Source organism: Colius striatus, chromosome 1, assembly GCF_028858725.1.
Source record: "Colius striatus isolate bColStr4 chromosome 1, bColStr4.1.hap1, whole genome shotgun sequence".
Taxonomy (NCBI): domain Eukaryota; kingdom Metazoa; phylum Chordata; class Aves; order Coliiformes; family Coliidae; genus Colius; species Colius striatus.
The window spans coordinates 52380788-52395472 of record NC_084759.1 but is presented as its reverse complement, the minus strand read 5'-3'; the positions used below and the strand labels follow the sequence as shown (position 1 = coordinate 52395472).

The 14685-nt window shown below is 40.6% G+C and overlaps 1 protein-coding gene across 2 annotated transcripts in view; it reads left to right on the top strand.

The window, feature by feature from the left end:
- Window positions 1-1086: 1086 nt before the first annotated feature.
- The window catches only part of UGGT2 (UDP-glucose glycoprotein glucosyltransferase 2), a 94654-nt gene continuing 81055 nt past the window's right edge, over window positions 1087-14685 (top strand). For both annotated transcript variants that reach the window (XM_061996084.1, XM_061996089.1), the window contains exons 1-4: window positions 1087-1303; window positions 2785-2867; window positions 8823-8953; window positions 10100-10212. In XM_061996084.1, the coding sequence (XP_061852068.1) occupies window positions 1155-1303; window positions 2785-2867; window positions 8823-8953; window positions 10100-10212 (476 nt within the window). In that variant the 5' untranslated portion in view covers window positions 1087-1154. The remainder of the gene's footprint in view (window positions 1304-2784; window positions 2868-8822; window positions 8954-10099; window positions 10213-14685) is intronic.

The window sequence follows — 14685 nt, the reverse complement described above, 5'->3', positions numbered from 1 at the left end:
CTGCTTCCTAGAGCCCTAACTGGCTGCTACCACACAGTAGTGAGATATTCCACATTTCAGTTTCAACTTCTACGAGTCATGTTTTGGGGAAGGCCTATTTGTAACAGAGCTGGCTTGGATTCTTCCTCAAATAACAACTACTCAGAGCTGTTACATATTCACATCCCACACTACTGCTTCAGCAGCACTCACACCAGCGCTTTGAGATCTAAAGTACAGCTGGGGAAAAACTAAGGAAGTGTTGCAGCAGCCCTGCTGAGGAAGTGGAATGATCTACAGAGATTTCAAAAACAGCTAAAAAAAGATGTTAGAGACCACTAGCCTGAAAATTTTAAGGTAAAAGGCAGGGGCACAGTTCCAATGAAATTCATATTTATGCAGGGGGAAAAAAAAAAAAAGTATGTTGGAAATAGCATCTTGGAACAGAAATTGGTTTGGAAAGCTTTCACTGAGGGAAATTTAAGTACCTTCTTTCCCTTCCAGCAACGAATACACACAGATTCTCTACGAAGCTGTTCACAGTAAGAGCTCAGCTACTATTTTTAGCCAGGTGAAGGCCGAGGGAGAACAACCTCGTAGGGTTAAGCACAAGCTGAGGCACTGGGAAGCTCGGGGAGCATCCGCGAAGGCCATCGGTAACATCGCCGTGTCTCCACAGCTGCGGGCTGCCGCTAGCCGCGCCTACCGAACGGAGCGTCCCGCTCACAGCTCACGGGCCAGCCTCACAGCTCCCAACCTACAGAGGCCCGACTCAGAACTCACCCTTACCAAACACTCCCCAAACGAGAAGCACTATCGGAAAGTGCCAGCAGCTGAGAGCCGCCACACAGCCTCCCTCACAGAGCGGGAACAGCTCCCCGCTGCACAGAAAGGGACCGACCGGCCACTCCCGCGCTTGCGCAGCGCCGCGTCCCGCCCCAGCGCCACGTGTCATTGCGCCGGGACAGCGCCGCTATTTATGTGGCGTCAGCCGCTGATTGGTCCCTGCGCTGACCAATAGCTTTAGGCGGGGGTACAGGACAGCCAGTAGGAGGACGGCAACGGCTCTGTGGGCGGGGTGGCGGCGCTCAAGCCGGGGCTGAGGAAGCGGCGGGAGGCGCACGGGCCGGCACGCTGCTGGCGGGAGTGAGTGGCCCTCAGCGCCTCCGGCTCTCATGGCGGGCTGGCCGCTGCCGCCTCTCTTCCTCCTTTCCCTCCTGTGCGCCCAGCTGTGCCGCTGCGGCAAGGCTCCAGCCTCCTCCCATGCTGTGACGGCCCGCCTGGCGGCGAAGTGGCCGGCGACCCCCTTGCTGCTGGAGGCGAGGTGCGTGCAGCCTCCTTCTACTGCGTTCCTCAGAAGCCGCGCGGGGCCGTTATGCCGGGGAAGGGTGGGAGCGGTGGCACCGCCCCTGGGGGGCGGGGGCGGCTCGCTGAGGGGGCGGGAGGAGGGGCAGGCTCCATTCTCTCCCTGCGTGGGCCGAGAGAGGAGGGAGGCTGTCAGAAAGGGAATCCTCTCCTCTCCTCTCCTCTCCTCTCCTCTCCTCTCCTCTCCTCTCCTCTCCTCTCCTCTCCTCTCCTCTCCTCTCCTCTCCTCTCCTCTCCTCTCCTCTCCTCTCCTCTCCTCTCCTCTCCTCTCCTCTCCTCTCCGTTGAATTATTCCCTGGGTATAACGCTTAGCTGGTTACTCCCGTTGTAAAACTGTATGGATAGTACTGGCAGGCTTTCCCGCCTTTTAGGTCTGCTACGTAAATTGCTTTGTGTTTAATCTGCTCGGATGTTTGGCAGCTTGGCTTGAGGAAATGTTATGGGCCGATCTACACCATGCCACCGAGCAACAGCATCTCTTCACCCACCTCAATTAGTTTGCTTTCAGTCTTGAATGAAATAATTGTGTATACATTTATTACTGAAGATGTAAAGCTGTAGAAGGAAAAAATGTCTGTGGTTAAAAGATATTGTTAACTGGTAATCCTAGTGAAAAGGTTTTCCAGTATGTTTGCCAATTTGGTTTAAACTTTTTTGTTGTAATTTTATTTTAAAACTTATTTTCTGATGTTTAGAGAACTCCAGTGAAAGGGAGAGTTGCAAGCCTCTGTAATCAAAGGAGTGGCAAAATTCCAAAGTAAAGATTAGAAAACAGTACACTCATGCTAGCAAGTAAATCTTTTTGGCAGACAGAAGGAGAGGGGGGAAAAAAGCAACTGATGTTCCATAAAGAAGAAACATAAAACTCAAAAGCAATACTAGGAAATGGAAGAATGGTATTTGGAATAAAGCAAACCTTACCTTTTATACTTTGTAAGAATTAACCCATTTCTTTAAAGGGTTCCAGAGATTGAGGACCTCACCTGCATAACAAAGTAGACATTATCATTGACAGAAGCCTGTAGTTTATTTATAAAACTATGTCCTGAGAGAGTGTCTGTTCTTGTTTGTATATTTATATATATCTATATATTTAGCTACTAGTAAATGAAGTTTGTGTGCTGAATTGATTTTGTTTATAACTGTATTGGAATATCTATGGGAAAATAAAGATTGTGTTTAATTCTGTATCAGAGAATACTCCATTTGTGTTACAGCTCTGAATGTTAAGTTCAGATTGGTAGTATTTTGTTCAAAACTTATATTAACCCGAGGATACCACTAAGTGTTTTATGCCACACAGTGATGTTAGTCGGTCATTGAATACGCAGCACTGGGTTGTTGCTGGGTATTTGTTATGCTAAAAAACTGGAGATTTTTCCGATGGTACATCTTTCTCCAAAGTTAACCTATGGACAATTCATTTTTATTTTTAAACAGTGAATTTATTGCAGAAGATGGTAATGAGAAGTTTTGGCAGTTCTTGGAAACTGTACGAGAATTAACAGTTTATAAGCAAAGAGGTAAGTTAAACAGCATGCTGGTTTTAATGTAGTATTTTGCACTGTATTTAACTTTTAAGCATCAAGCTAACACATTAACTAGTTCAGTCAGGTAAAGCCTAACTCTTACACTATTGTTTACTAAGTTTTTTTTCAGAAAGTTGTGGCATATTTTCGCTCAAGAGCAGCTGTTTAGGAATTGTAAGATGAAGGAAGATGGGATGAACTGAACTGCTGTCACTATGTGGAACACAAGTGTGAAAAGTAAAGATACCTGCCATCTTAAATGACTCAGCAAAAGCTTATAGCATATTCAGATTTTATGTTTTCTGCTAAGATGGGCATTTGTAGGGTAGAGAATGCCAAAGCTCACTAAAGTGAGAATGCTAGCTAAAGGGAAAAAAAGAAAGAATGACCAAAAAAGGTTTAATATTTCTAAGTGGCATAGAGGCTCTTTTCTAGCAGCAATACTGGTGTTTTGCAGGAAATGTTTATCACTGTTAAAATAGGATTAGAGAAACTTGTATAACTAGACAGGAGAATATGAAGTTGGAAGTATGAAGAGAAAAAGAAAGTATATCTTCAATGCAGATACATTGAAGAGCAATTTACTAAAAGTGACCATGGTAATGAATAATTGGAAACCTGCCAGGCTTTACAACAGGTTGGCTGATATTAGACTTACTTGGTAAGTCAATAGATGTACAAGGTGAAAAATGCTGCAAAACAAGGTAAGGCTGTTTCATTTAGATCTTAACTTCCAAATACTACAGCTCTTTAGGCGTGAGTGTGAGGACCTAATGCTACCAACTAGAAGAGACTTTAATAGTCAAAAGCTATCCAACTGCAGAAAGGTCATGTGGGAAATGTCAGTGAGTTGACAAATAAATCCCTGTTAGGTGAAAAATGCTGTACATGGGAGGGAAACATGCTTCAATGATTGTGACTGAACACAGTCAGAGAGGTTTTGGTGTCCATGTGGATGCAGGTCAATGAGAAAACGGAATGCTTAGCAGTGCCCAAAGCAGCTGATAGGCTTAAAAAAAATTACTAGGAGAGGAACAGGGACCCACATGGTAAATAGCATTTTGCTGCTTGTGGTTCTGTGATGTGCTTTTGTGTTGAATAAAGCATGATGTTCTACTGCACCGTCTCCTTGTATTTTCCCCTTCAGTTCTTTACAAAGGATATAGTAGAAGCAGAAGATACACAAAGAGTTGTGATTCAGGTTGTGGTATATCAGCTGGATGAAAAATTGGAAAAAGTGGAAATTGACCTGCAAAATTGACCTCTGGTCAGCTGTTAGTAGCATTTGTTGAGGCAGGTAATGTTGACTAGTGGCATTTAAAGCCTTCATCAATGCACAGGACAGTGGCATGGGTTACACCCTCCACAAGGTTGTGAATGACAAAACTTTGAGATGTTGAGAAGCTGGATAATAAGGCTGCTGTTAGAGGGACCTTTGCAGACTGGAGAGAGAGGCCACCAGAAACGTTGGGAAAGCAGAGGTGCTTTACAGACTCTCCACAACGGCTGGAATAATCTCGACAACTGTGCAACATGGGCACTGACTGACTGGAAAGTGTTCTTTTGAGTAACAGACTGGGGACTCTTGTCACTGAGATGCATTAAATCCTTTTGCCCAAGCAGGCCAGCTATGTGCTTGGCTGCATCAGTGAGAATGTAGCTGTTGGGTCTAGAAAAGTGATGTTTCCACCGCATGTGGCACTTGTAAGACTGTACCTGGAGTACTGGGCCCAAGTTGGGGCTCTCCATTAAAACAAACCAACAAAACCAACCCAAAAAAACCTAAGACATATGGGACCAAGTGTAGGAGAGGATCACCACAATGGTTAGCGAATTTGAGCAGGCTTCTGATGAAATGCTGAGAGAACTGTTTTATTTAAGCTGAGTAAGACAGAAGAGGGGAGAGACCTTGTATCTTTAACTTCCTAATAGAAAGCTATAGACAAGACGGAACCAGGCCCTTACTGAAGGTACACAGTGATATGGAAAAAAAGCATTGGGCATGAGTTGAAACATGGAACTCTTGGCTAGATACTAGTGAGAGTGTTTCTTTCATGAAATTGGTTAAACGCAGGAACAGGTTACTCCAGGAGGCTGTGGAATCTCCATTCTTGGACATACTCAAAACTTGCTGCATGACACCCTTAGCAACCTAATCTAGCATTGAAATTGGATAAAAGTTTGGATGAGGTCACCTCCAGAAGTCACTTCTGACTTGAATTATTATTTTTTTCATATGTGGAGTTAAAATGCAACTAGTATTGCCTTGAGACAAGACTGATGTATTAGATGAGGTGTCAGGGCTTTTTATCAGCCATTTCTTGTCTGCTTGCTTGAAACAACTTTCCAAGGAATTTGAAGCTTGTGTCGGTGCTCTGTCTCTCACAACTAAATTTGTAAGTATTTTTATGCATGTATCAACCTTAAAGATTCAAGAAGAATCAGTTTCACAAGCATGGCACTTCTGTAATAGTTGTGCAGTAAAATAAAGTATTCCCTGGCACCTTGCTTGAATGTCATAGGGATTTGAGTGGCCAGTGATTCATAGAATCACAGAATGGTAGGGTTAGAAGGGACCTGTAGAGATCATCTGGTCCAACCCCCCTGCAGAAGCAGGTTCACCTAGATCAGGTCGCATAGGAACATGTCCAGGCGGGTCTTGAAGACCTCCAAGGAAGGAGACTCCACGAATTGCTGTCAGCTGGGATCTCTAATTCCCTAGATTGTCTACAGGTATGAATATACATGACTATGCATTTGGAACAACCCCTGTACTCCCATCCCTCAACATAATGATCCCAGCCCCTCGTGCTTTTCCAACTAATTATATCCCTTATATTTCATCTCTTTGTCTCCTGTGCCTCAAGACTTTGAATTCTCCTGTGAGTCACTAGCATATATTCAGATTAATTTTGTGCTGCGTGTGCATGAGATCTGAGGAGCAGCAATACAGACCTTTATTTTCCTTTTCTGACTGTCCTAATTGTCTCCCTTTTAATTATTTTTAATCTACCAGTGATGCCATATACTGCTGTAGATTCTGGGTAGTAAATGTCAATGTTTAAACATGAGTCTGCTTAGCTAGCTGTTAAGTTCTTGTTGACCTCAATCTAATTAATTTGGCTATGGGAGTTGAGAGCTATTCAATCCACAGATTCAGGCATCTTCAGTGAGCTAAAGAGCTTTCCAGTTTTTGTTGGCCACTAGGCTTTATCTCTCTTGGCTAGAATGGAAATTTACAGATATGTAACTCACACACATACATTCAGATGTCTGAAATCTGGGATTGCCTCCTGTTAATGTTGTCTCATTTATTTATTTTTAAATCAACTTTGTTAATGAATTTAATGATAATATGGTATCATGCAGCATTTTGTGACCAAAACCATCTGTTTCTCTTTGGTCCCCTGTAACGTCCTTAGAAATTTATTACTTCTACTCTCTGGCATAGAATGCAATGCTGAAAGATGCCTGGAGGGCAAGTAGTTATCAAGTCTCAAGGAGCAAATACTATGTGAAAATATGGTTTCAGTTTTGCAAGTTTTGGATGAAACAAACTTGCAAAAATGTTTTTGCATTTGATGGGGCTTAATTTGTTGTGCTGAAATTTAAAGTACAGTTGTAGCCTGAATGAAACCAACAGTGTTGAAGTTGTAGGAACACATGCATGATTTGATAAATGTAACCTCAACATTATGTTATACAATCATTTTTGAAGGCACATGACAAATTGTGGTTTTTTTTCTTTTTACTTATTAAAGTCATCATTGTCTTAATCATCTTCCAGAGCTGTTTTTATGTACAGCAGTGAAAGCACAGCTGGAATTTGTAAGCCAAAGAATTTAAAGATGTGGTAAAAATATTTTACGGAGGTGATATGTAAGAATTGTATGTTTATTAACTCATTATTGTGTTCAATAGGATGTTATTTGAGGATGAGTGAAGAGAAATTTGAGATTAATTTTTTTTTTGTGGAGATAATTTGAAGAAAATTTAAGTACAGTTTGGAAGTGTTTCCTACTTCCAAATCTTTTTACATTCACTGCTTAGAATATGAAAAGCCAAATTTATTTCACTTGAGTTCTGCTAGGACTATACATGGGTTTAGAAAACTTAGTAGACGTGAATTTTTGGTCCATTGAATTTCATGTTGAACAGTAAAGATCACATACAATTTATGAGAAAGCAGATCATACTCTTTTGTAGTCTTAGCAAATCATTTCTAAAAGTACAGATCATACCTTTTTGTAATCTTAGATTTTAATTTTTTTTTTTTCCTGGTGAATCTTATCCTTTCTAAGTGATGAGTTTTAAGGAGGAAAAGGCAGAAAGGCGATCCTAGAGACTTTAAGAACAAAAGAACGTTAGGGGTCGTAAAGTGAGAGAATAGGAATTGCTTTAAGAAACCTGTATGCAGAACTGCTGGGTGCAGTTTGTAGATATTTGGAAAGCAATGGCCTGCAAGGCTATTGTATATGGTCCAATGTTTTGCTGGAACCTAGGCCATGATGAGGGAATGACATTTTCATTGCAGCACTCATTTCATATGAGTACTTCTGAGATCTGATGCAGCTGAGGCAGGTAGAATCTGGCAGATTAAATCATGAGAGATGAGGTTCACACTGTGTAAAAAATTTGATGTCACTTGGAACCCGAAAAGGATTCAGTACTGGGATGATCATTCTACTTTCACAGCAAGAGCAACTTTCTGTGCAATAAGCTGTTGACCTAAGAGCACAGATAAATTCAAGCTGGACAGCTAGAATTGTTCCTCCTGGCAACTTACTTTCTCTTTGTTGCAGATTTTCACCTTATAGGAGAGTATTTTAATTACATTTGAAAAAGATCTTGAATCATTGCAGTTTCCCAGTATTATCTGATGGCAGCTTTATACTCTTTAACATGTGTTCAACTCTTCCTCCTGTCAAAGGGCAACCTCAGGAGCAGAGATCATGCACAATGCTTGGTATGGTCACAGCTTTGGTTCTCTGACTAATTTGTGTTCCAGAATGTCATATAGTACAACGTATACACCCTGATTTAAAATGTTGGTGAGCATTATTCCTTAAACACATACAAGTCTTTTTCACAACTGTATAAAACTATATTACAGTCTCTTTCCAATTAGGCTCTTTTGCCTCGCAGTCTTAAGGGCAACATGACAATATTCAGTTGAATATGCCTCTAAAAGAAGAAATGAAGGTTATTTCCAACCCATGTTCTTTATTATCACTTCTATCCTTCCCAGACACCATCCACCTTCCTTCTTGGAGTCCTAATTTTGGTCTTGAGAAGGCAAGGTATGCAGGGAGTAGGGAAGCTACTTTACAAGTTGCATCCATTCTCATACTGTTGTTTAGCATGTATCTTTAAGGAAGAAACTGAGTATGTGAGAATCGTCCAAAGAATGTCATCTTCAGAAGATTTTTATTAATGTAAGTTGCGTGATTGGAGTGTTCCAAGACTAAATGTGAGGAAATAATTTGTAAAATAATGCTGGTTGAAACTATGTAACTTTCAAAATTTAAAGGTTAATAAATTAGTAATAGGTTAATTAATACTAATAAAAGGTTAATAAATTAATTTAAAAGTTAATAAAAGGCAAGCATAAGCTTAAAAAATAGAAATAAATTAATAAGCTCTACTCGAGGCTTACTATATGGATCTGCTTAGAGACATTATTGTCTTGAGTGGGGTTTTTCTATTGCTGGAAGTGATTCAGATGTTAACTATTGCTCTTGCGCTCACTTTTTTTGGGTTTATGTTGCATTAGGCCTTTAGAATTGGTAGCAAAGGAAACAATTATCAGTGGACAGCATTCAAGACTCTTGAGCTGCCAAGCAGTGTTAACATAATATTAGCCTATTATTTAGCACGTGTAGATATGCCACCTCGTTTATGTCTAAGTACTAAAAATTTCTTTTTCCTTTTTCTTTTTTTTTGAAACAGATTCAGAGCATTCCTATTACAATTTAATCTTGAAGAAAGCTGGCCAATTTTTATCCAATCTACAAATCAATCTATTGAAGTTTGCGCTTTCCATACGGGCGTATTCTCCAACAGTTCAGATGTTTCAGCAGGTGACTATATTGTCTGATATATTTGGTACACGATTGTGTGTGGCGTTTTGATTGCAGAGTAAAGAATGTTCATTACTACCATTCAGTAAAATATATGCCAACATTATCTGGAATCAAACATGATGCGTTTATAAAGGCAATGTTTTATAAGCTGATGGTATTGGCAGGAACAAATACATTTCATTGTATGGATAGCATTAATTTCAGTGTAGATTTTTTTTGGAACTGCTCAGTTTTAAAATTCAGGTTGTAGGGTGTTTCTGCATTGCTTTAAATAGTCTTATGGGAACTCAGACACTCCCAAGGTTGAAAACTTCCTGTAGCTTCATTTTGCTTGTATTTGTTATGAGACATAACTAATTAATATTTGAAGAGTTGAAAGGTGGGATAGTCGTTTACCTGCTTTGATAGTGAAAAAGTAGGAGGACATAAATTCACTGTGCCTAAAACCTAAATAAGCCTAAAGCTGTTCTTCCCTGTAGCAGTGCCACTTTCAAGATAAAGCGAGAAATCCATGTTTCTGAAAGGTAATAAGCTGTAATAGAGTTTGGGGGTTTTGCAAGTGTTCTCTGGAGGAGTATAATTGTCTCAGACTTGTATCTTTTCATTTTTATATATCTTTTCATTTTTCTCTTTCAGCTCAGGAATCCAGCGTCATTGACATGTAGTCATATGCTTCCCACTTTGCATGGGAATAGCTGAGTAGACTTTAAAAATAAGGTGTGGGGGTTGGGAAGGAGAGAGAACCAAAAAGTGACGTTAATTGTTTGGGATTTATTGGTTAGCAGTCAAATCTTTGTACATTAACATGATTGCTGATAGCAACTAAAATTAAAAATATCTTGAAGTACAGGCTGTGATTTTGGCTTCTAGAGGAGATATCTTGGCCGTATCTTTACAGAACATAATGGACTTGAATTCTCTGGAATATGACTGCGCTCAATAGACTACATCTCACAAAGGTTATAAGGTTATAATCTTCTAATCGTTTCCATTACTTTTTTTTCATACAGACCTAGTTTTGAATGGGCTTAATTAGAAACACAACTCAATGGCAGCTGTTGAGTTACTGTAATCAAGGGGATGTAACTTTAAGTTGAAGTGCAATCAAAGCATTTTGGTTGAGTGTAATTGTTGAAATGTTAGATTGCAGCTGATGAACCTCCACCAGAAGGCTGCAGCGCATTTGTAGTTATCCATGAGAAGCACACCTGTAAGACTAATGAAATAAAAAAGCTCCTGAAGAAGGCTTCTAAGAGGTAAATGTAATGATCTGTTTTAAAAGGAAAAAAATAGATTACTAAAGAGGAAAATGTATTATTGCATATATACTTGTTGTATGCTGAAATTTTATATTCTACTTACTTGGTAACGTCAAGCCCATAAATCCCTATTTACTGAATATTTAAAGACACAGTCATTTAAATTGTACATTCTTTTGAAAGAGTTGCTCTCTGATTTGAAACATTATTATGAGAATTCATCAATTAGGAATCAAAGGAGGATTTTAAAATAAAATCATAGAGCTTTACTCCTCTAACCATATGGTTAATTCTGTATCTCTTACCATTTTTTTTTGTATGGGATAGTCATGTTTAAGTTACAGTGTACTTGCCATACAACCTTAGCAATTAATGTGTCTGACTCAATCCTTCTGCTGGCAGACCTTTCTGTGTAGTCAGTGCCACTGCATTTGAGGTTTTCTGGATTGTAAGGGCTTCTCATTTTTAATTATTGCATTCTGCCAAATAAATGTCTCTTACTTCCTTATGTATATGATTTGTACTACGTTTTGTCTTTTTAAATGGCGATGAATTCTTCTGGTGAAATATTAAGGCATTGTGAGAGTTTAACACTATCACAATGTCTGAATATTCTCATCTAAAGCAATTAACTGGATTATGTTCAACATTATGCTTTCTGTATATACTATCCCCCTTTTTCCAAGATTCTGGAAAATCATAATACTAAACAGTAGAGTCCTGATGTGTTCAGAATTGAAAGAGTTAGACATCTAGAAATTACTAACTTTAAGAACCCATAACAAACTGAAGTTCTTTCTACTAAATTGTTCTTGTGTTTTGGATAGTTCTGTGTGCACCTGCCACATTACAACCTTCAGAGCTTCAGGGACAAAACCTTGATAAATTTCCTCTCCTTCTCCCCTTTCCAAAGTTGCATCACTCAAATATTTAGAGTTCCTGGAACTAGACTTTGAGAAAAACATGTTCACCTTCAGGTAATTGTTTCCACTATTGTTTCCAGTTGTAGTCTTGGTAGCGAATGTCTTTCGCTTATGCTGGATATGTTTAACCTGGATGATATAGATAGGGCCGTGCTTTTGGTTTTCCTTTCTTTTATGGTGAACAGATGATATATGGGACAGTATGCCATCTCACTGTTGCTACTTCTAAACCTGTCACTCATTTTCACTGTGGCTTTAATGAAAAGATACCTTTTTGGTTTATTGATTCCTTTTTGATTCTGTTGTGTTTCACTTTATGTTTCTGTCTTCTGTCTGTCGTGACTCTTTCAATTAAGCCAGGATAACTTAAGTTAGGCTTTGAGTTTGTCCTAAAGTTCCCTGTATTCTTTAAGGACACTAGAATTGTTCTATTTTAGGGATGATAGCTTCAAATCTCACTGGAAGAGAAAGAAGAGGCTGCAGCATTATTTTGTGCAGATCCAAGTCAACCTGCAATCCACACACTTTGGGCTCAGGAGAACCCAAATAGTCTGCATGTCAAGGTTTTGATTCATTCAGTCTTTGATACAGCAGCTGCTGTCATTTGGTTGGGTGCTTTCAGCTGTATTGCAACAGACTGCATGGCTCTAGTTGTAAATATTTTGTGTGGAGCTGCAATGGACTTCTCAAGGGCTTGAAAGTGAGATCTTCAGTAGTTAAATGTTTGGAGTTGCTTATCTTGCTAACTGTTCAAAAACATAACAGGAAGATTTCTGGGGCTAGTGCTGCCAAGAGCAGAAGCATTAGTAAGTGTCACATTTTGCTCAAAACTGAGTGCCTTAGAAGGTTTGTAGTGCATATCCCTGCCATCTTCTCTCCATCACATTCCTTTTGCATCACATCTTGGTAACTGTCTAAGCTGGTTATTAACTGGTTATTAACTCCATACATGTATTTCTTAATTTTTTTTGTGTCTGGATACTTGCTGTTCCACCATTTTCAGGCAGCCTTGGCAGCCTTCTCAAGAGAATCTCTCATGGCAGGAAATTAATTAGCTTTCAGCTCTAAGAGCAAGAGAATCAATTCCCTCTCACTGCCATTCAGTGTTGGAGAGAAACAGAGAACAGAGGCTTATCTTGGACTTACAAGGGCTTAACACTTCAGTTCTCCAATCCACAGTCATTTTGGTTGCTCTATACAGTGTTATTCCACTGCAGTACTTGATTTTTTGAGTGAAGCATGTTCATTATAGTGTACAGTACTTTGAGACAGTGTTCAAGCAAGTAATGGCAATACTTCATAGAATCATAGAATGATAGAAGTTGGAAGGAACCTTTAGAGATCATCTAGTCCAACCCTCCTGCAGAAGCAGGTCCACTGAGATCAGGTCACACGGAAACGTGTCAAGAAAGCTCTTGAAGACCTCGAAGGAAGGAAACTCCACACCCTCTGTGGGCAGCCTGTGCCAGGGCTTCCTCACCCTCACAGGAAAATATTTTTCCCTTATGTTTAACTGGAACTTTTTGTGTTCCAACTTCTTTCGAGTACCCCTTGTCTTGTCACTAGATAAAACAGAAAAAAGTGATGTCCCAACCTCCTGACATCCACCATTTAGATATTTTTAATAAGATCCTCCCTCAGTTTTCTCTTCTCCAGACTAAACAGCCCCAGTTCCTACAGCCTTTCCTCATAAAGAAGATGTTCCATTCCCCACATCATCTTGGTGGCCCTGTGCTGGACTCTCTCCAGAAGTTCTCTGACCCTCTTGAGCTGAGGAGCCCAGAACTGGACACAGGACTCCAGATGAGGCCTCACCAGGGCACAGCAGAGGGGAGCAGAACCTCCCTTGACCTGCTGGCCTCACTTTTCTTGATGCATCCCAGGATGCTGTTGGCCTTCTTGGCCATGAGGGCACGTTGCTGGCTCATGTTCAGTTTATTGTCAACCAGGACTCCCAGGTCTGCATCTGCAGAGCTGCTCTCCAGCAGGTCAATCCCCAGCCTGTACTGGTGCATTGGATTGTTTCTCCTGAGTTACAGGACTCTTCACTTGTCCTTGTTGAACCTCATGAGGTTCCTCTCTGCCCAACTCTCAAGCCGGTTGAGATCCCACTGAATGGCAGCACAGCCTTCTGGGGAATCAGCCAGTCCTCCCAGTTGGGTGTCATCAGCCAACTTGCTGAGGGTACACTCTGTCCTCTCATCCAGGTCATTGATGAAGTTGTTGAACAAGACTGGCCCCAGAACCGATCCCTGTGGAACTCCACTGGCCACAGACCTCCAACTCGACTCTGTGCCATTGATCACCACCCTCTGGGCTCTGTCATTCAGCCAGCTCTCGATCCACCTCACTGTCCACTCATCCAAGCCACACTGCCTGAGCTTTCTGATGAGGATGTTATAGGAGACAGTGTCAAAAGCCTTGCTGAAGTCAAGGTAGATGACATCCGCAGCTCTCCTCTTATCTAGCCAGCCGGTTATGCCCTCATAGAAGGCTATCAGGTTGATCAAGCAGGATTTCCCCTTGGTGAATCCACATTGATTCCCCCTGATGACCATCTTTTCCTTCATATGTATTTTAGTGACAGTGAGGATGGGTTGTTCCATGTTTTCAGGGATGGAAGTGAGGCTGACCAGCCTGTAGTTTCCTGGGTCCTCTTTCCTCCCCTTTTTGAAGACTGGAGTGACATTGGCCTTTCTCTCCACTTGATACTCATTTTTTGAGAACAGAAGTTATTCTGCTATAGTTAAGGAGAACAAATTAAGAAAAGAGAAGCTTCCTTGATTTAGGTTTTCAGCTCTCTGTAAATTACTCTGACCACTCTTTTCTATCTGGATATGAGATGGAAGTTGTGCAAGCCATGTCCCATAGTTATGTGACTTCACTGGGACTTTCATTGAGGCAAGTCTGTATCTTTTCTTGAACAGAGATTACTCCTTAAAGAGTTGTTTCAAACTCCTTGATGACAGTTACTTTGTTTCTCTTGTCCTGTGATGACAGTGGGAAAGCTTGCCTGATATTTGTGACATGTGGCTGCATGGCACCCAAGTGAATTCTCAAACCGATTCTTCTTACAAATGTAGTCTTTGATTGAACATCTACAAAGCCTGGTTAGGATGTTGATGTTAAGGCCCTGAGTAACTTGATAGAAATTGGCCTTGCTTTGAGTGAGGGTTTGGAGCAGATGACTTTCAAAGGTCCTTTGCAGTGTAAATTATTCTGTGATTATTATTATTATAGTGATTTTTATATTGAAGATATTCCTAAATATGTGTGGAGTTTGGCTCAAACCTTCCCAATAGGACTTTTCAATGAGCATCTACTACACACATTTCTGTAGTATGTGCTGAGTTACAGTTTCTGAACTTGTTTTGGAGAAGTTTGAAAGGAGTTCACTGGTGGTCTTTGAAGTGTGACTATGTAAGGGCAACTTTGACAAAACGATGTACTGATCAGTAATTAGCACCTTGGGTTTATTACTCAATCATGTTCTCAGTTACTTTTCCATCGCTCCTGGGTTTTATTCAAAAGATGTTTGCAATCGTCT